This window comes from Centruroides sculpturatus, unplaced genomic scaffold, assembly GCF_000671375.1.
Source record: "Centruroides sculpturatus isolate CEXI.00-Female unplaced genomic scaffold, Cexi_2.0 scaffold963, whole genome shotgun sequence".
NCBI lineage: Eukaryota > Metazoa > Arthropoda > Arachnida > Scorpiones > Buthidae > Centruroides > Centruroides sculpturatus.
The window spans coordinates 142,001-165,709 of NW_019385228.1; the positions used below are offsets into that span (position 1 = coordinate 142,001).

At 30.9% G+C, this 23,709-nt stretch overlaps 2 protein-coding genes across 2 annotated transcripts in view; both read left to right on the top strand.

The window, feature by feature from the left end:
* The window catches only part of LOC111636444 (patched domain-containing protein 3-like), a 16,761-nt gene extending 1,821 nt beyond the window's left edge, over positions 1-14,940 (top strand). Inside the window, exons 2-5 of the mRNA XM_023381696.1 lie at positions 13,598-14,148; positions 14,202-14,468; positions 14,543-14,857; positions 14,930-14,940. Coding sequence (XP_023237464.1) covers positions 13,598-14,148; positions 14,202-14,468; positions 14,543-14,857; positions 14,930-14,940 — 1,144 coding nt within the window. The remainder of the gene's footprint in view (positions 1-13,597; positions 14,149-14,201; positions 14,469-14,542; positions 14,858-14,929) is intronic.
* Positions 14,941-19,749: 4,809 nt separating this feature from the next.
* Positions 19,750-20,787, top strand: LOC111636445 (patched domain-containing protein 3-like). Its single transcript, XM_023381697.1, has one exon. It carries the CDS (start codon positions 19,750-19,752, stop codon positions 20,785-20,787), a length of 1,038 nt encoding a protein of 345 aa, XP_023237465.1.
* The last annotated feature ends 2,922 nt before the right edge of the window (positions 20,788-23,709 follow it).

Below are 23,709 nucleotides of genomic sequence, written 5' to 3' on the forward strand. Positions count from 1 at the left end.
TTCATGTTTGCTAATTAAGTTCTTAATTTCTAATGCCATAATATTTCTATCATTAAACTGCTGCAGAGAGCAAATAGCAGCTTTACTATCAGTGTTTACAATAATGATGGAGCCGGTCAGTCGGGTTGAGATGATCCATCTCACTGATTGAAGTATGGCAAAAAGTTCGGCTTGGTGCACAGTGCACCGGTCATCAAGTCTGAATTTGTCATGATATATTTCTTTTTCATTTTGCATGACCAGGTAAGAGGCTCCCACCTGGTTCTCAACCTTCGATCCGTCAGTGAAGATTTCCATTTCTCCACTCTCCTCTTCTTCTGCCATTACAATGGCCTTGCGATTATATGTTCTTGGTAGTATAATTGCAGTTGGTTGACATTCATAATCTGTTTCACTGAGAGAAGTCCCATTTAGTATGATATTGTGACCTCTTCTGCACATGTATGTTTTTGCCTTTTCTTGTGCAACTAGGTCAATTGGCGTTGTTCCCGCTATTACCATAAGTGCTTCGGTAGAATTTGTACGGTAAGCTCTCGTAATTCTTAGCAGTGCTGTTCTCTGTTTTGTTGGGTTGTTATGCTGGGGCCGTATTCTGGTCACTGTCTCTGGTCTCTCATCTCTCGCAAACCGGTCGCTGATTGGCTAATCCAAATGATTAGCCAATCAGCGATCGGCTTGCGAGAGACCAGAGACCAGAGACAGTGATCAGAATATGGTCCCAGGTTTCCTTATCGCTTAACATTAGAAATGCAAAAATGGTTTAATGTTTTTGTTAAATATTTAATCTTGGGGTCGATAAGAAGGCAAATATTCTATAAAGGGGTCGACAGGAAAAAAGTTTGGGGACCCCTAATTTAAACATAGTTGAATAAATAGTGACTTGGATTTATTATTTATATTAGATAATAAATAAAACGAAGGAAACCATGGAATCGAGTATATATTATGTGAGATTTTCAGAGTAAAGTTCTTTTCTCGTATCAGACTGTACGTACTTATGATTTTCGCAAAACGATATCGTCAGGAAAAATCAATATTAGAAAACAAGCATATGTCTATCATGTGTCTACATATGTGCAAGATGTAACCAGTTCCTAGAATTGGTAGGCCGCAGGTTGTACAGTACATGTGGTTATTTTAAATATTTATTCATAGTTTTGTCGGTTATCACGTTGGAGATTCACATCCTCCCTACAAACTACAAGATTTAAATTGCTTCAGATTGAACCTGAGAAATAGATCACCATATTCATGTTTTTAGGTCAAGAGGTAACAGCAAAAGCTATATCAGGGGAACCTCAGTTTTGTTTTCCCAGAAAATACCTAATATATAAAAGCTGAGAACGTTTAAATGTAACTTTTGGTTTATTAAAACGCTTCTTTTAACTTGATATTCCATAAGTACCTCACTTACAATTGAGCCATTCACGAACCAAATCGATTAACTCCACATTTTAAATTTTCTTTTTAATTTTAGTGTGAGAGCACTTGATATATTTGTCACTTTTTATATTCATAATAAGTTTTCTTAATAATAAGGATTAATACTTCTTAATTAATGATAAAATTTTATCAGCCATCGACAAAATTTTTATTTATTTCAGATGCCAATCTAATTAACTTCATACAGTAACGTTAATCACCCGCGAACATTGCGATTACAATGCTGCAGTGTGCACTGATCGGTGCTTTGTAGATAACTGTAAATTATTTAATGTTATCTCATCACAAAAAGTAAGCAAAAAAAATTAGTTGATTACAGTTCAACAGCTGCAGAAGTAAGTATACTTGTGGAATATTGAACGATTGTTTTAATTTTGATGACAATTTTTTTTAAAAAAAGAAAACTTATCTCCGTCATATCGAGTAGATAAAACTAAAAAAATATATTTTTTTTTCATTTCTCTTGATAAATATGATTCTTATAAAAATTTAAGAACAAATCGACATGATGAAACCTCAAATATAGCTGACAAAGAAGACATCATTTATGTTGCTGAATAATCAATTTAAACAAAATAATAGAGGAGAAGGTGGTATTATGGAACCCCAATTACATTTTAGTGAATTGTAAACACGGTATCATAACTACACCCACATTTTTTGTGCGAGAAGTACTGGTAACTATTAAACTAAATGTTCTTAATTGGATTTTTCGTTAGTGTAACTATAAGTATGGTTTTTGAAGGCTTTTTTACAAAAAGTCAGAAAATAGGCTTAGAGAAAATCGGGTGGTAATATGGAACTTTACTGTATATTTTCAAAAAATGCTTTAATGTAGCCAAAAACAAATAGGAAAGTACAAAAAATGTTAAATAATTACAAAATTATTTACTCCAATGTATTTTATCGCAAAAATGCTTTTATAATAGAAAAATATGACCTCCATCAACAATATATATTCCAGCAGCTCTTTTTCGATATTCTCAGGAAGAATTGGCTTTCTACCTAGTGTCTTTTTCACAAATTGCTCTGGAGGAATGTCTGCTTGCAAATAGAAAGTTCGGAGGAGTTGAGTTCCATATTACTGTAAAAGCACCAATGGGGTCCGTATTTCACGCATCGCCATCTCGAATTAACTTATGTCTGTCGAGACCAAAATTTAAAAAACGTGAACATCACACAGATTAATATGTACCCCTAAGTCTCTGGAACGGAATACATGCACCAGTGAACCTACAACTACACGATTTATATTTTAAAAATAATTAAATTCACTTAGCATTCAAAACTTGCGAATTTTGAAAAAAAACAAAAAAACAAATTTGCTGATTAAATACGGACAACTGTTTAACTGAAGTAAAACGAGATGTAGATGTCTGCCTAGTTCAGTTCAGCCACATTCTGCTACAGTTCACCTTTATTAGAGAGGTTGAGGCGCACGTTTTAAACGTGTAAACGTGTACGTGTGACGTTCGGCGCCGCTTTCCCGTAAGCCTAAAAGATTGACAATGGTGTTTGAATAGTCGGTGGAATCACGCTCGACATTCCAAACACCATCGTCAAACTTTTAGGCTTACGGGAAAGCGGCGCCGAACGTCACACGTACACGTTTACACGTTTAAAACGTGCTCCTCAACCTTTCTATTATCAGTTCGAAATGGGGTGGTTCCATAATACCCGCAGTGTTCCATAATAACACCTTCTCCTTTAATAATAGCAACCATTGTAACAGTAACAGAATAGTTATTATTCATTTTTGCGAAAAATCTTTAATAAAAAATGTACGCTGATGTAAAAAGTGAATTTGATATTACTATGTTTTTCACTTGCCAAATCGATTATCTCCATCAGTCACACTAAAATCGTAATAACAATAACGATTATAGCGTATCTATGCTATATTATACATTTCATATGTCGTTAATTAAATAACAACTACATATACAATAATTCATTTTATATTGTTTATTTGAATTTATATTTTACAAGAAATTTTAAAAAAGAACGTACTGTACACTAACTCATACTGTGTATTTTAAAAAATAAAATAAAATAGGCAAAAATAAAACGTTTATTACTTAGTAAGAACATATTTTAGTAGTTGTATGCATAAACCCCAGTCCATATTAAACCAAAATAAAGTAAAATATTGGAAAAAAAAATTTTTAATGTATTGTATTAGTTAATCAACTAAATTTAACTTTTGCTTATTCATCTTGTTTCATTGGTTTATTAATAGTATAACAAACTGTATTCCATCCATTTATTCATTTAATTGGGCTGCAGTTTTTAAATTGCAGAATTATACGTTCTCACTGTCGTCTGTCCGTCTCTCCTACGTTAATATGAATAATAATTTGAATAAAATCGACACTAGATACGAAAAGCTTAGGGCCGTTTACCTATATACTAACTTTCTGTTGGAGACCGAATATCGTTTATATTTAATATTTATTTAATTAAATTTCTGGAATTCCATGGTATAATTTAGACATAAGAAGTGTATAATTAGTCGGTTCTAAGTATGCTGATGCATTATTATTATATGTGACTACAGTTGGTCTAGGAAAATGGTTATTCCAGAAAAGTTTTTGAATCACGGGTTCTAGAAATTTAGTGGTTTTTACCTGTATTTAAAATATTCAGAATATGGATTTTTATAAAATCAGTAAATTTAAAGCTGATTTAAATTAATAACATACATCAAGAAGACGATAATTATATAGAAACAATGATAACAGAAAAATACATTACAGCATGCTTTGATTAAATATCATTAGATGCGATCGAAACTTTTCGCTAAAAATTTAACTTACATAAATGATACGATGAAATTCATTTAAAATAAAAACAATTCATTTAATAATATGTGATTAAATATGAACTGTGCTTAAAGATAAATTTAAACTCTAATCATGAAAATCTAATATTTAACATTGAAAATATTATTTAACATTAAGAACAAACAAGAGAAAATGCACGATAAATGTGTATAAAGTGTAAAAAAACTGCAAAATATGGCACTTAAAAGTAGTTAAATAAAATCAATATTAGTCATTTAAGCAATATTATAGTGTTTAAAAACATGTTCGACGAATCTATATATTTTTTGTTTATTCTTATTTTATTTTCTTCATTTATTTAATTATATTTTTGCTAGATTGTTTTTTAACTTATTTTTGTTTGCCAATTACTAATTTGTCGCATGTAATAATTGCAGGTTTCCAGTAGAGGTCCGAACACCTCATAAACACACAATCAAACATCTATACACACAGAAAAATCCCGATTTTTGCATTTCTGGTCGTGTCAAGGACTTTGAGTTTTAACATTAAAAATATTGGTGTTAAATTTCTGACCGATCGCCATACTATTCCTCTGTTATATACAGAGCCGAAAAACTTAATACCGTGTACATGACGAAAGCAGAAATAAAAACAACTGTATAATTAACAAGTTAAATTATATCTTGATATGATTTTGCATTTTAATTTATAGCATTCACAATTGTAAAACATTATGATGCGTGATCTAACTAAAATAAAATTGTTTAGTTTATTCACCGATTTAGATCTCATTTTACAACGAACATATCCAACGAATACAGTTTTAAAACACTCGATATTCGTTGTAATTGATAGACAGCTGCTAAAAGGGTTTTAAATAAAGAAATCGTCTTTAATTAGAGTAATAGTAGTGTGAGTAGCCGGAGTCAATGCGGATGTCTCGCCCCTTTCTCGGCAACAGTTTGTTGGAAACAACCCACTTGTCGATAAATGGCTGGTATACGTTTTATGATCCCGAGGGGTCGGGATTCTTTTTTTTCAGGTCGAGTGGAGGAGATGAGAGGGGTCGTTGGTAAGGCGTACGCAATAAACGAGTAAATGCCAACATTCAACAAGGAAACCAAAAATTTATTAGATAAGAGATAAACTTACATCAACGAACATCGAATACTTCGAGGTTTTCTAACTCTCGAGTACAAATTAAAGGGGGACCGAGTGAGAGTTTACACGATTTGTTATCATATCTAATAATTCCCTGGAAGTTCGAGTCAGTCCGTATTTCTTTGAATACACAAATTAACAGAGTCGCGACTGAAATACACGGATCGCATTCGATACAGGAAATTTGGAATCCTTGGTAACTTCTTGGACGTCACTGATCTGGCATTCGGTGAGAGACTCCTCCGAGGGTGGTGAATCAAGTTTATATTGGTTCGACTTAAAAACTACGTCATGTGATTAAATGTTGTCAAAAGTAAATATTACTATAGCAGGTGTTTAGGTGATAGGTGTCCCTGGTACATAATAAAGTGAAGAAAACGGACATTAATTGTAAGCTTATGACTTGCAATATTAGCTTCACGATGTTTGGATGGATGAATGTTTACATTCTTGAAGGAAGGTTATAAATTTTTATAGTTTTTCATGGGATATTCGATCTTATTTTCCGGCGATGTTGTTTTAACGAGTCGGTTAAAATATGAAGTAAAATGCCTCAAAAATCAAAGGAAAATGTCTATAGAAATCCGGATCTCAGAGCAGCATAAACACAAAAGTTTATAAACACAACTAATTAATATTACACTTAATATACATTTAAATTCTATGAAGTTTTAAAACCTGAAATATACCGTCTGATATAATAAAAAAATGAAAATAGGCCCTACTACTGATTTTACTATAAACACCTTACATAAATATATTTATTATTATTATTAATAACTTTTTACTCCCTTCTAAATTTTACAAGAGTTGATATCGTGCAAGACAGATCTAATAACAAAATGCGACAATACTTAACGAATAAATCTTTCATAAATTTAGACGTAAAGTCGTAAACAATTAAATAATTTTAAAAATTATATTACTAAAGTTTTAAAAACAGCTGACATTTTCTATATTATTATCTATAATTAAGAACACAGCGATGTATAGAAAAAACGACTATGATTGTCTTTTACGTAGAACAAGGTTATTTATAATGATATGCTACAAACAAAACTTGTTGAATAATAACGTGGAAAATTTAAATATAATACTATATTTTTAATACTATTATTATTTTATTTTTAAACGAGACTGAAAGTGATTCTTATACAGTTTGCTGTTCATACACTAGAATCGAGGAAGATAAACACAACGTAATTTACTAATCTAGTGTACAAGAATGTAACGGATCAATAAGAATACACTAGTTACTGTGTAAAGAACACCAGCTGTAGTGTTAAGTTCTGTAGTGTGGAAATTAATGATAATGACGTATAAAAGTAGTTCTGTGGCATTTTCCCTGTTAAAAAAATAATAAAAAAAAATATATATATAAAAAATATGTTGTCGTTCTATTGGAGATTGTACAGATGACACGCTCATTTTTTCTCCTCTTATTGTTAGCTACAGTAACCTTGTTATCTCTTGTACATTGTTTAGTCGGGGTATTTTTTTTTACCCCTCTAAAAATTATTATTATTTTTAGATTTTTAACAATAATAATCCTGCTTTATCTTATATCTATTTTTCTACTTTGTTCCCATATTGTTTAAAATAAAAATAAAAGGAAGTTAAGTAATTTAAGATAGCAAAGCCGTGACGAAAATGCATTATCTAGAGTTATTATTATTATTTTTTTTTTTTATTTTAACGCTTAGAAACGTGTTAAGATCGTTATAAAAGGGTTAGAAACTCTCGCTTATTTATGAAATTTATTTAAAATCGAATTTTATAACGGTTAGTAACCTCTTTAAACGAGTTTATTTCAACCCTATTTAATGAATACAACCTCGTTTTAGTGAATTACGAGCAGAGTTATTTATTCCTTTAATTTTGTATGTTGAACATGACCTCGTTTTAGTGAATTATTCCCATATATTTCATTATTATTCGCTTTAGTTGGAATATTTATCTTGTTATAATGAATTATATACACTAAAGTCGTTATAGTGAATTATATTTAGGGCCCTTAGGTAANATTTAGTTTTGTATTTTTATATGAAACGAGCAAGTTATATTTTCATCGCTTTGCAGAGTTACATGCGGTAAATACCTGTAATTATAGATATAATTTCATACTTATATATAATTTTATAGTCAAGACTTTAATTAAACAAGTTCTATTTATAAATTAGAATGATGAACGGGACAATTTTTAAAATTTCTCGATTGGTTAGGACGTGAGCTTGCCTGATCAGAAGTGGATCCCTTTAAACATTACACAATATGTTTAAAATGTTAATGATTATTTAGTAACTTAAAAATATAATAAAAGCTTTAATATTATTAGTATATTCTGCAATTCACGTCATATTACTATTTCAATAGAATTATTTTTCGGAAGTACTTTATATTAAAGAATAAAATAAATAATTCGAATAAATAATTCTGACTGCTAATATATTGATTGAGCCGATACATACGTTATGCAGACTGTGAGCTTTACTACTTCGACTCTGTAATGAAAATTAGTGAAAATCCCAACCTGGGACAGTGATGTGCAACGCGCAGCTATATCCAGCTTTCTATTGATCTATTGCAAATAGCAAACATTTCTAATTGCATCCGCTTGAGTCTGACTGTGCTTCGTCTGCTCTTCACCTCATGCCAGTCTTTATTTTAACTAATATTTTCATATACTGTAGCCTATGCCCTTTCAATTAAATGTAAAAATTACAGGCTTTATAAAAATATTAGACAAACAAGTACTTTTTTTATCGAGGTTACAGAAGTGAATCGGCGTACACTCTGAATAAAGTAATATTGATTCATAGTAATTTGTTAGCTACAATTGATACATGTGTCTCAAGACATAAAAGAGAAGAGCAAGCATACCGGTTTCTCGTTCCTTTCTCTAGTTTAGTGATTTTGCCTTCGATATCCGTATATTATCTAACATTTATCTAATTTATATAGTGTCTTATGTAAATTACACACTATGTAATAGTATCCAATTTACATAAAACACCATATTAATTGTCTCCAAAATAATTTATTACTTTGAAGGTAAATAAATGAATATTTGTCTTGTCACTTGTTTAAATAAAAAATTAAATTATTACATAAACAATCACAAACATGTACAGTACGTATACAATATATCGGGATTGTTATTTACATGTATACAGTTGTCAGAATTGACAACTATTTAATTTTAAAATATAAATAAATAATTATATGAAGAAATAAGATTGTTATTACTTTAATAATTTTATATATTTTATAAAACTGTTTTAATTGTAACGGTCTACAAATATTAAATTAATTACTCTGAGTAATTTAAAATTATAAAAATCAGTCTAATTTTTCGAAATTTTGGAAAATAGTATGCCCTATATATTTATATTACTTAAAATAATTAATTTTTAACAATTGTTTATTATAGTTTGTTGTGTTATTTAAAATAAAACTCTGAAATATTTTAACGTAAATAAGAAATAATTAAGTAAAAAAATATACAAATCATCCCTCCTTGACTATTAATTATTTATTAATTATTATCTAAAAACATCAAATTATGTAAATTTACCGAAGAATTATGTATCGTGACATCATTAAAATGTCGAACTAAAATTTTGTATCATATTTTAATTGATTTAATTTGAAATTTATGTTCTTCGCCTCAGGTTAGTAGTCGCATGATCCTGTACATCATGTTTTTCTGTTAGCAAGAGTCGTTCTAGTCATTTACCTAACACATTTCCTGGGAAATTTTAAATTATTAACGAGACTTCTGGTTCACAACGGAATTTCGGATACAGTTCATCGGGTCTTTCTGTCACTGACGTTTCTATACTTTTTATTCAGTTTAATCTTTTTATTCCCGTTCTCAAAATTAAAGAATAGCAGACAGACAAACACCGGACTAACAGACAGCAGACAACATTGAGAATTTATAGGTCTACTTTATTTCTCAAATTGCAGCCCAAACACATGTATATGCTGTTATGAAAAATATATTTTTCTAGAATATATAGAAGAATAATAAATATAAAAGCTTATTTATGTTCTACGTTTGTAATTTTTGTTTATTCTTAAGTCTATTTTTTTCGTGTTACGGTTTTACAATGTAAAAGAATTAGATAAACAATAACAATATTAAACTATAAAAAAATATTAAATTAATTATTTTAACTATAAAATGATACTGTCGCTTTAATATTAACAATTTCTACAATTTAAACCTAGCCTAAATATTTTAAATATACAGTAGCTATATTATTTAAAAGAATGATTAAAAATACTAAATCTAAATACTTTATAATCTATTATTAAAATAAATAAAATTGCATTTAAAAATATTATAAATTTAATAACTCTGTATGAGTAGAGATTATATATTGATTAAGAAAACGTTTATTATAAATAAATAAAATATGTTTGAAACGAAAAATAACACTTTTACATCTATTGCTCTACAAGATTAAATTAAACAAATAAAAACAAAAATATTCATGAAAAATAATTTATAAATATTTAAATTTTATATTAATTAAAAAGTTAATTTAATAGATTAAATAATTTATTTTATCGTGAATATTTTAAAAGAGATGTATGTTTTATTATGAATTTCATATGTTTGTAGATTTACATATTTTCATATTTTTATGTAATACATAAAAAATAGTCATTATGAAAGATAATTTATAGTTTTCCTTCGTTGATTTCTTTACGTTAAAATATTTTAGAATTTTATCATAAATAACACAATAAATTATAATAAACGATTTGTACAAACTAATTATTTTAAGTGATATAAAATATAAATATGTTACGGCCTAAGCCCGATTTGGCAGGCCATTTCGCACTCTGACCGAAAGGAGTTGCCAATATCAGATGTACTTGAAATTACCAGTGTATATGCGACTTTGGTCAGCCACTTCGCGAAGTGACAGAAAATTTCTGGCCAAAATTCGATGTGCTGATGCAAGACTATCCAGTAGGCTGCACATCTTTGCTTCCGAAGTGCTGGTGCCGTGTACGTGCTAGCAAGGAAGGTGCCACATTGTGACAATAATATTCCTTATGTCTGCTGCTTTTCGAAGAAGGTCCTGCCTCTGTGACTTGTTCTTATTATTTTCACATAACGGTTTCATTGTGAGTACTGTATCCCTCCTATTTTTATAGTATTCTATATGGATACTTTGAGGCCGAAGGTTAAGTCGTAGTGTACGTATATGTGTTGTTGGGATGTGTGATGACACACATTGCTGGTAGAAGCATATATAGTAATTATGCTCTGGTTAATAAAAGATTGCTTGCTACAACACGTTTTCCTTTAAAGTAATGCATAAATTAGCAACAGGACACAATTTACTGGGGCAGATATCCCATGTTACAATATTACAATTTCAAATATTCATAATTCTTATTCCATAGAATGTTCCATAGCTACTTCTGATAAGACAAATATGCTGGGTGAAGTTAGACTACACGTAAATGCGGAACCAACATTTGCTAAGAAAATCAGGTTCTCGGATTCTTTTAAATATGTTGCTGCAAATAAACGAAAATAGCCGTTTACTTGTATCCTCATCAGATACAAATTCGCCGCTTTTATAGAGGTCTTTCAACAGGCAAAAGCAAACAGAGAAAAGAAAGTGTGGACTTTCATCGACTAAGAAAGTACGATGTTATTGAAGTTGACGGCAAAGAAACACTTATTGTGCCAATAACAGGACACAATAGCGATATTTTGTACAATGTTCATACAGAAGAACTTTTCGACATATTGCACGATACCCATTTGAAAATTGTACATGAAAGTCGCACACGGATATAAAACGAGCTGCAAACTAAGTTGGAAAATGTCACCACAAAAAGTCATTTCATTGTACAGTTCCTCTGCTTATGCAAGCTATATCAGACCAAATTTTTAGCTGACGGCAAGTACATGTTTTTACTGAATTATCAGAATCATTTAACCAAGTTTATATTATTGCGACCTCTGAAAAGCAAACGAGCAGAAGGTGCTTACCAGCTTCTTCATATCTTCACCACAATAGGTGCTCCAAGTGAGCTTCAATCAGATAAATGGAGAAAATTTACGAACCGAGTTATTAATGGATTAAAGAACATAAGGCATGAACTGAAAATAGTACACGGAAAACCGATGCATAACCAAAGATAAGATCCAGTTGAACGTGCCAACCAGGATGTTCAGAATATGATGAATGCAGATAAATAAATTAACACATTGGGCTAAGGGGCTCCGATTTATTTAATTCATGAAAAACCGTTGTTTTCTCCAAGGCGTTCAGCAGTTGCCCTATGAGACCAGGATTGGCTGCAAACCAAAACTGAGGCTGAGAATTTCAAATCTGCCCGGAGAAATCGTATAAAACTTACAAACGACCATGACTTGTTTCTTTTGACATTTGCCGATCGCCCCAACCATTTCGCAAACTGGCCGGCCAAATTCCAAAATCAAGAAAAAATCGGACATTTACCAGTAAGTTCACAGTGACATTGGCCATTTTGCGTTGTGGCTGGACACTTCGAATTTTGGTCGATTTCGGGCCAAAGCCCGAATACTGCCAAAAGTGAAAGTGTCCTATATATATAGGCTATACCATTGTCCTTAATTGCGAAAAAAATTATTAACTGATTTTTATTATTTTAAATGATTCAGTGTTGTTATTTTAATATTTGTAACCCATTACAATTAAAACAATTTTATAAAATATATAAAATTATGAAAATAATAAATAATTAAATGAAAAATAAAATGTTTAATTGTTATTTAAAAATATAAATAACAATTAAACAGTTGTTAATTTTCACAATTGTATACATGTAAATAACAATCTCGATACATTGTATACGTACAGTACATGTGTATGATTATTTATGTAATAACATAAACTTTTTATTTAAACAAGCAACAAGAAAAACATTCATTTATTTATCTTTACAGAAGTAAATTTTAGGCAATGAGACACTATTTAAATTTAATGGATGTTGGATAATAGACAGATATCAAAAGACAAAAGCAAAAACTAGAAAAATGAACAAGAGAACAAAGTGTTTTGTTTTCTGTCATTGATAGAAGACTTGCTCTTCTCTCTCTGCTTTTTTATTGGTGAGGTCCGAAGACACATAACTTATATTGTGAGAATACTGGGACCGTTACTTTAGTGATTAGCAAAGTACCCAGAACTTACGGACCACTCACGTTGTCTAAGGATGGCTAAATCGAATGGAAGTAAAGATCAAGATTGTGTGATCTCGATCACGTCACGATGCTGACATCAGTTAAACTATTGTTTTCGCAGTTTAACTCGCGATTCACTTAACTGTTGCTATTTCTAGAAGGAGAGCTAAATTATTTCGAGTGTAGAATGCATAGATAAAGGAATATGATGTCTGGCCATGAAAAAACCAAAGACAGTTAAAAAAGGAATAACAACATTTAATAATATAAAATAAAATAAAATCAGTCTCACAAATAGATTATTCCAACATTAAATCTATCTTAACTATCTTGTTCTTAGTATGAGAGATATGAGAGACTTTTCCCAATAACTTGATTTTTCCCAATTCTATTTGGTGGTAGGAAGTTTCAACCCCCGGTAGTATGACACACATTCATAATAAGAGGAAATTAGACTTAATTTTGTCCCTCTCCCCGTCGGGGAAGGGGTTTCGATCTCTATATAAAGTAAAAACACGCGCGTATTCGAATGCAATGTTGTGTCAAAATTTCAAAGCAATAGGTTAAGAACTTTCGGAGTTTTACGATTGTGAACAAACGAATATTTACATTTTTATTTATATAGATTACAAATATTTAAACTAAATATAAGTTTTTAATCTTAAGAAAATTGCTAAATAGAAAGGTATTTTAATGGATTTTAGAAAAATTTTATTTTTCTACCACACCTGATATTAAAAAAAAAAATGTTTATTGTTTGTTAATTTCAGATAAGTAATGAAAAGTAAAACTAAACTTGCATAATTGGTCAGATTTCTCTTCATTTTTTTTCAGATAACTTTGCTTATCGTTCTCCTATGACACATTCAAATTGCAAAATGAAATTGGATTGCGTAAGAAGAATTTTTTGCCGTATTTTTATAAAATTAGGAAAAACGGTTGGACGGCATCCATATTACTGTATAGTTTTACCGATTATTCTGTCAATTACTCTCTCCATATTTTCCAGAACATTAACTCCCAGTAAGACATTTAACGATATAATAACTCCTGATAGAGGAAATCTTTTTACAGTGAAAAAATTCATAGAGAATACATTTTCATTTAATTCATCTCAGTTTTCTGATCAGATAAGAACTCCTGATATACCAAATACTCTGGCAATTTACCTGTTGGAAAAATACGAAAGAAACATGTTTGAAAAAAATATACTTTCAGAAGTAAAATTGGTCGACGAAATCATACAAAATATTAAATTAGAGACTGACGGAAAGACAATACAATATACAGACGTCTGCACACGTATACATAAAAAATGCTTTGAAAATGCTATTATCGAAGTGATATCAGAAGTGGGAATTGATTCCATACTACAAAAGAGAAAGAAGCTAAAATACCCTGTAGATGTAGATCTCTTGTCTTTCACTTTTAAAGCCTATTTTATAAATTTAGGAGGTGTTTCTAAAGATAATCAAAATTTCGTTGATAAAGTAAATGCTGTTATGTTATTCTATGCAACCGATGATAAAAATGAAGTAAAAACAAATTGTTTACAAAATGGTCAGCTCAAGTTTATGACACAATTCAAAAATATAATTTCACTTATATCAAAGCTGTTCCAAGTTCTGTTCCAATAATGGAACAAGAATTTCGAAAAGAATTTGATAGAACTAAACCTAAAATTGGAGGTTTGGTCGCAATTATGATTGTTCTTTCGATATTTCTTAATATGAGCAATAGCTGGGTGAAAAGCAAACTTCTTCTTGGTGTAGCAAGTGTAATTAACGCTGGCCTGGCTGTATCGTCGTCTTTCGGATTAATGGCTGCATCGGGTGTTGAATTCACCTACTGGAATGCTACGATTCCATTCTTAGTTCTTGGTAAGTAAATCAATGTCGCTGCAATGTACGTAAGCGATAACGATGATATAATAAAACTTTTGCATGTATTTTAGTTACCGAGATAGATGATGCTTTCGTATTAATAGCATGTTGGAGAATTACTGATTTCAAACATTCAGTTGAAAAACGCATGGAAGTAACATATGGAGAAGCAGGAGTTTCCATTACTTTGACATCACTCACTAATTTCATTTCCTACTGCATCGGGATGATGGCTCCTTTTCCCTTCATCCAAATTTTCAGTTATTATACTGCAACTTGTGTCGTTTTGAATTTTGTATATCAGATAACATTTTTCGGAGGATGCTTGGCTTTGAGTGGATATAGAGAAGAACGGAATCTTCGTTCTAGAAAATTTGTCAGATGTGGTAAGTTGAAATTCTTTTATAACGAAAGATTACTTTTTATTAAATTAATTATTTAAATTTTTGATATTTAAGATGATGTTTGAGTGATACTTTTAGATTACAGGAATAATATTTGTTATCTAAATTTTTTGTTATATAAATTTAGTTTAGTTAGTTGATATGTTATCTGAAGTAGACATAGAATGTTAATGTTCTTATGGTGTTTTGCACTATACTGTATTACAAAAATTGTAATTAATATAAAATTTATATTTTATCGAGCATTGATTCTGCTGGATAAAAATGTTTGTCGTTGGGAGATGTGTATTCTAAAAAGTAACATATGGGATGACTTAACCAAATAACCTGAATAAAATCGGTATAGTCTTTGTCACATGAGGTTTTTGTCAGTTATAAGTGAGATTCACTTGCAATGCCCACATGACGAGCAGAAGCACACACTCGTAAAAATCACAGGAAAAACGGAAGAAGTTGCATAGAAATTTATGATGCAGAATATGTACAGTACAAAGAAATATATTTTTCCTATCGATTTTCGTTTCATTTTTCATTTCATTCATTATATTGATATTGCTTTTTACATTGAGCTCGAGAAGTTTCGTTTCTTGATGATATCTAGATTAGTTTTGAACCTACCTTTTATACATTACCTTACATTAATGGAAATGTACAAAATAACAATCATACGTACCTTACCGTTAGGAATTTTGGTATAATAGAAATCATAATATGTCTGAAACATGATAAAATTTTAACAATACAGAGAATAAACCAGAGCTGTGGAGTCGCGTGAAAATCTACCGACTCCAACTCCGACCAGGGGCGGACTTGTTACCGAAAAAGACCCGGAAATTCTGATGTCATTACGTAACCTCAAAATAAAAGATTCAATAAATAGAGTTCTAATAAAGATAGAACATGAAACATTTTATTTCAAAGTTAAAAGACTTCTCTAAGTAATATATAAATATGTATTTGATAAGTTTTACTTTTCCGGCTGTTATATATAACAGAGGATATATAACAAAGTGGAACGCTCGATCAAAAAAATGATCCCTCCTAAATTTTTACATTTTTGGATTCAGAACACCTTGAAATTTCGAGTTAATTAAGTAAAAGATTCGAGGTTTTTTCTATATGGGTGGATGTTAGACTGTGTGGGGGGCATGATTTCGTTCACCCTGTTTGAAGCCTAATAATTTCTGTGGTCAAAGTGGTCAGAATCGGACTCAGATGGTTTAACACTGGAGTTGGTTATTAAGCGTCAAAGTGGTTGAACTAAATCGTGTCCTAATACACATTCTAACATCTTAGGCGAAAATATCTTATCGGTTTTACTGTACAGTACTATTATGATATGGCTAAAAACCTTACTTTGAGGATACAGACGAGTTTTATTTTATTTTTTTAAATTTTGAACGCTAATAACAAGTAAAATATTTATTAAGACATATGACACATGACCCCTTTTATGTCTTCATCCTGTCGACCTTTAATTAAGATCCAAAATTTAATAGTATTAATGCCCCTTTATACGCAAGCTACAGTGCCACACTTCGTTTCTTAAACTTTACCCATTGTGAGATATTGTTTAATATCTCAGAACAGAAAATAAAGAAATTAAACAAATTAGACGCCAACACACACACACAATTTTTCCTCTTTCATTGACTTTTTTGAGGGGTTCAGAATGTCTCCAAACGTGTAGATTTGCAAAATAAAACATGGAGGTCAAATTTGACACGATTCCAATACTTTTCCGTTTTATATACATAACAAGTTGGTAATTAAAAAGGAGTCGGGGTCGGCGGATTTTTTGACGACTCCCACTCCCACTCTGGCTAAAACTCCGAAACTCCACGACTTCGACTGCACAGCCCTGGAATAAACAAATAAGTAAAGGCATGGTGGTGAATACCTAAAAATGGTAGTATCCAATTTGTCAGATATTTATTGAGATTTGGCTTCATAATTTTTTAAACAGATTAAAAATATATTAAAACAGCGTATACAAATAAAAACAGAACAGTCACAATGCATATGTCTTACAGATCGTCATAGTAAGAAAGTTTCAGCAATTGTCGAACGATGAACTTTCAAAATTATGACACTTACGTCATTTTTTGCTTTAAAATGGTTAACAGTTTTCTCTTATTGAAGAAAAAATCATTTTTCGATCTACTAAAACGCTTTGAAAAATATAAATAAAGAAATATATATTGTAAAGTCTTTGTAAATCCGCACTTAAAATGTAAATTTTAAGTGCGGATCAAGTGCGCTCAAGATAAAAGTGCTAAAGGGATGTATAAATAAAACTGTGTACTCAAATGTACTGAAGAGGGACCTTTTTTAGAAAAGGACCGAAATGCATCTATAGTAATAGAATAAAGTGAAATCATTGGCTAAAGCTGTGTGATAGTCTACCGCCAATATTAAAATTTACATTTTAAGTGCGGATTTACAAAGACTTTACAATATATATATAACAGCAGTCATAAGAAATTTAATAAAAATAAATAAAGAATATAATTACTCAGAAACTTTTGACACTAGTTATGCTACCATGAAAATTTTTTGTTATTTTCCTCTTTAATTAAAATGATTACTGTGTTTTTCGATGTATTCTTCTATTTTAGTGTTAAAAAATTTTAATTAAAGCTCTATTTGCGGGTATGAAACATGTTTCTCTGTCATGCCAACAGTGATGTATACATAAATTTAGTAAAAATTTTTCAACAGGACCTTTACAAAAACGTGATTTGTTTGCCTAGGCAATTATATAAATAAAAATGAATAGTACGAAAGATCTGATGGAACCTACAAAAATAATAGACTAAAGCCTAACAAATTTCTCTGAGAGATTGCACTATGTTGCAAGTAATGTAGTATTGTATAAAGAAGAGGTATTTTTTTAAAGGGGCAAGTTTTAAAAGGTAATTTTTTTCCTTTTTTAAATGTTCCTAGTTTCACTTCGCTCTGGTAGTACCACGTTTAAGAATGTAAACTGTTCTTATTTTCGCTGAAAGAATAAAATATAGCCCAAAGGTGAACTGGCTACCTTTCTCATGGGTGCCCAAAGAGGAACATCAAGTTTTTCATGTAACACGGAATATGTCCTGTAAATCAAATTATAATCTGTTTTTCGAAACTTCTTCGGTGATTAAACTAATTAGCCTTTTCACTCAGCTTTATTTCATGTATTCTAATTAAATCATATTCTTTTCATTTCCATGAATATTATTGAAAGTCTAAGACTTTAGCACGCATAAATATTTTCAAAAATAAGTATGTTTACATCACGGGTACACAAAAAGTTTTGCTATAGTGACCAACAGAAACTTAAAGTAACATTTAAATAACGACGATATAATAATGATACGATAACACATTAAAAAAGAGCTTAAATAAACATGCATGTCCAGTAATAGTATATTATAAAACTATTAGTTTTATAATAAAGCTAATTGTTATATTATAATTATTACAAAATAACTTTAGTTCTGTTTCATTACTATTTATTTTTTTTTAAATTAAAAATATTATTTCGATTTAAATAACAAGCAAATACTAGTTTTCTGCTACATTCTACATCAGCGGTGTCTAACCTGTTTGTTTCACTGGGCCACATTGGAAGAAGTCATGGAATTTTGGGCCACAAGAATATTATATATACTTCTGACCCAAAACTTCATGACTATTATAAATTATATATACTTCTAGCCTAATCCCTAAACATACAAGTATATTTAAGATTTAACATGTCTACATTATAGTAATAAGTACTAAAACTTTATCACGAAAAAAAAAATATTTTAAAAAATTACTTTTACAGACACTTTCAATTTTTACTTAGAAATAGATAAATTCATTTATTATAAAGGAGAAAAACAAAAATTTATTTGAAAAACACAAATATTTATATTATTTGTGTCTCTAATTAATAAAAAACGACGAAACACCATTTTAAAGTGCATTATTATTTGACTAATATTTTTATTTATAATATGTAGCCCAAAAAATAACCATTGCGCCAAATGATATTTTTTTACATATCTAAAAAAAAGGGCACCAAATTTGGCACAAATAGCCAAATCTTGCAACTCTGGAAGAAATGTTAAATAAAGCTGGAGTTGGGATTCAATGATTATAGACCAAAATTCGAAAAAAACAAGAGAAAGGCTAAAGGAGAAAAAGTAGTGAGAAAAGTTAAATAGACCTTATGTTATACAAATATTGACCCTTAATTTTCCAAACTTCATCTTTTGTTCATTCTCTCCTTTGCTGGAATTTAGATCTATAATTATTCAGTCACAACTCCAGCTTTATTTAGAATAGCTTCCTCATTCAAACATATCTAAGTATTTGAAAATATTTCTTTTCCAGTCAAAAATAAAATATGTATGAAGGTTTACGGCTTTGTAACTTTTTTTTTTTTAGTTTATGCCGTTGAAATAAATAAAAACACTTGTCGGTGTTGTTTACACATTAATTAGGCAGCATTAAAAGTTTCTTTGGGAGAATGCGAATTGAACACCTCTGTTCTACAGTTAAAACACAGAATCGGCCTACGTAATCACCCACAAATTTAAAGAATTTTACTAGAAACATCAGCTTGAACTGAAATATCTTAATTTATTACCTACTGAAAATTTAGAAAAATAGTATAATAAATTTTATACAGTATGTTTTGGTTCATATATAAATTTCAAACTTTTTCATTTTAGAACAATATGATGAACATAACCAGAATAATAATGGAAAAAAAAGAAGAATTTACTATGGCACATTTTAGAGATTCATTAGGGAAAATAATTTCCAATCCAATAGTAAAGATAAGTATTATTATAATTTATATCATTAACTTATCATTCGGAATATGGGGCTTATTTTATATGGAACATGGTGTTAAGTATGAACATTTATTTGCAAAAGACTCTCTAGTTACGGAATCATATAGGATTACTCATAAGTACTTTAGAAGTTATTCGTATCCTTTTCACATAATTATTAATGAAACGTTGGATTACTCAGATATAAATGTACAAAAATCGATAGAAACTTTGTTGAAAAAATTCGAGAAACATCCAAATATTGCCGGAAAAGAATTCACTGTGTCTTGGTTAAAATTCTACAAAGAATTTCAGAAAAGTCCTGTAGCAAAATTTTCATTACAAGGCTACAATATGTCAAACAAGCAGGACTTTAATGATGGACTTCGCGACGTGTTCTTTAATATCCGAGCTGCTCAATCACTGTCTAATGACGTCGTCTTTAACAGCAACAAAACTGACATTTTATTCAGTAGATTTTTTATTATGGGAAAAAACTTGAATTCTTCTCACACAGAAGGGGATACATTAAGAGATTTATTGAAAATTGCTGACGAATCCGACATTCCTGTACTTGTGCATTGTGCTTTGTCAGGTCTTATCGAGCAAGGAATCATCATCGGAGAAATGATTCAACAATTATTTTGGATTACTGCTATACTGATAACATCAGTTTTTCTTTTGTTTGTACCGAATTTATTAGTCGAAATTACTGTTGCAATATCTGCCGTATCTGCAATGGTAGAAACATTAGGTTATATGTCGTTTTGGGGAGTCAACTTGGATATTATATCAATGATGAGTCTTATTCTGTGTGTGAGATTCAGCTTGAATTATCCTGCTCATATTTTGTATGCTTATGTCATCTCACAATGCAAAACACCAAACGAAAAACTAAAAGATTCTCTGTATCGTATTGGTTTTCCAATACTTCAAGGATCTTTGACCACAGGAATAGGTATATTGATTTTATATTCTGATGTATATTTTCTTTGCACATTTGCGAAAATTGTCATACTTGTTGCTATGGAAACGGCTTTTCATGCTTTGCTTTTTATTCCTGTTATTCTTTCTATCATTTATGCTATTTTCAATAATTGATTAATTTGTTGTCAAGTAGGAAATTTTCCTCTCACACTAATTTTTAAAAATTGTAGAACAAAAGTTGTTTTATATGAGTATAGAGGTGGTAGCAGTAGTATCAGTTTCTCTAATGCTGAGTAGCATACTGGACAGCAATTATCTTCCAATACATTCGATCGTGGGAGAAGACTTCAGCTTTCTCTATGTTAATTATATCCGTGGTCTCCGCATTGTCGTTTTTGTCACCGGGGAAAACCCATTTCATGGCTGCCCTATTACAGTAGAGCGTCATTTATCCGAATCAATAGGGAACTGGTTGTTCGAATAACTTATTTTTCGGATAACCGATTATGTAAAAAAAAAATATCTTAACCTATCCCGTGTTGAAATTTTTCTCCGTTGCGTGTCGCTTCGCGTTGAATGTTCGTCGATGTTAAGCTTAACGTAAACTTTTTAAAATAATAATCGTGGCTATTGTATCCTTAAAAATTATTTTTTTGTGTTGTACAAACGAAATAAATACATTGAAAAATATAACAACAAATAAAAATTATACTTTATGCTTGGAATTCTTTCGAATAACCGGCTTTCGGATAAACGACGCTCTACTGTATTCTCAATAAGAAAAATTTGATCAGGTAGTCGGACTCTTTGACAAGAGAAAATGCTATAAAGTTTACACATCTCATTTGTTTTGAGTCCATCTCACTCTTAATTGGTTATATGATCTAAATATCGGTTTTTTGGAATTCGTCATAAGCATCAATGTGGAAAACATCTAGACTTCTATATGTGTTTTCTGAAGACTTTTATGACTCACTTGCATAACTAGCTATTGAAATCACGATGGATGTGAACAACCGAAATTTCATTCTCAAAGAGATAAAGTGATGATCGGATTTTGTTCATCCACTGGAAGATAGTGGCTGCTTTTCCAATGCATCATTTCACATCCACTTTCTCCTTACCTTTCTGAGATATAACACTACCCACCAAGTAAAACTTTCGACCTTTTAGAATCGTTGTGCTTCGACAATTACTTTTGCGTTTGGGCAGTGTTATATACATGCATAATTTTTTCGACTTCGCAGCGGTTATCGTGAAGCAAATTTTGTCTGCCTGCTGACTTAATGTGGCTGTGGCATACTGTATCTTTGTTTCATTTTTCTGTAACAGTGCAACGTCAACAACAAAAACCAAATATCTAATACGATCCTGGTAAGACAAGTGAATTCCAGCTCGTATACGCGAACTGGGCCCATCTGTCTCTTTAATAACGTAATCGAATTCGACAAGAAAAAGGAAAAGAGGCAGAACACATCCCTGTTCGACTCCAATCATAATTTTTAGAAGTCCGTACTACCTCCCTCATTCTTGATGTAACAACTTGAATGCAAATATAAAGTCTGGAAAATAGTGAAAAGTTTGCCGTTTTGCAAGAATCATCAGAGGAACTCGCGAAGAACACTGTGAAAATCCTTTCTGAAATCAATGAAATTGAACGCCAATGAGTGTCGATACTCAACACATTGTTTGATGATATTTCGAACGAAGAAGTTTTGCTCACTGCAAGATCTTTTGCAGTGAAACGCAGCTTGCATCTCTCGCAAGCGATGATTGAAGGCAGGTGTCGAAGGAGAACCACACAAAATGCCTATACACGTGTGACCGGAGGATCGGATCCACGTAACGATGCCTTGTCAGGATGACACCAGAATGTCGTAATCGACATACGATCGCGATAGCGATCTCGTTCTTGCGCAAGCGATTATGTATAGAAGGGGTTATCTCTCGTGTTGGATCCGGATGGAGCCGACACGAGAGACAACGCGTTTAAGGAAGTGCACCAAACCCAAATTAAACAATAACAATTAACAGTTTATTTAGCTTATTATACAAAGATTATTATTTAAAGTAAAGGTTGAGTGTACGATTTAACAAATTCGCGTTATATGTTGAGAGAGAGAGAGAGAGAGAGAGAGAGAGAGAGAGAGAGCTTATATCTAGATAAGTTGTATAGATACCTTACAATGCCGGATTGATGAAGCTTGAAAAGTTACTTTTTTGCAGATGTTCTCTTCTTCACTAAGTTATTTTAAAAGAGTTCTTTTTCTTTAAGAGTCACTTTAAAAGTTCATTTATTCACTTATTCAAAGTGTTTACTCTAGACGGAGAAAAATCCAGGAGGTATTTGAATGACGGGCACATCTACGAGGCGAATTTCTAGCGACGACGACGTTCGTCATCCGACCCTCTATTTTATTGGGGGGTTTTTCGTGTCTTGTATTGTGTTTATTTTTTATTTTTTGAAATGTTATAGGTTGTGGCCAATAGATGACTTTCGATGAAACATTTGAATGGCACATTCGGAAGATGTGTCACCTTTTAAAGGAAATGAATCCGGTGGGAAACACAATCATATCCTTCTATTTATTTTAATTGTTGAGAAATATATATATATATATATAATCTTCTTGTGTTAATATAAAATTTAAACGTTAATTTTCTTTTAACTAATATAAAAGGTTATAATCGATAATAAAATCTGAGCTCTCACATAGGCACAGAAAGGAAGGCGATAACTCGTCTATTGGTACACTCGCACATATTTTCTCTCCTAGGAATCTTGATTATAACGCCCTTTTCCAATATTTACCCACATTTCCAGCATCTGATAAACAATTGCGTTAACTTGCTGCCTTCAGTGCTTCAAAATATCGACTGTAATTTTCGTCAAAACCGGCTGCTCTATTATTCTTTAGGCTCTTTATCGCAAACTTCACTTCTTCAAAAATAATATTACCAGTGTCTATCCCGAAGCTCATCCCGTGTATCCTTAATATGAAAATCGTTTGAGACGGTCAGTTCCGTTTGATTAAATATTCCTCGGAAATGTGCCATACACCTCCTGTTCTGCTCATCTTGAGCGATAAGAAACTG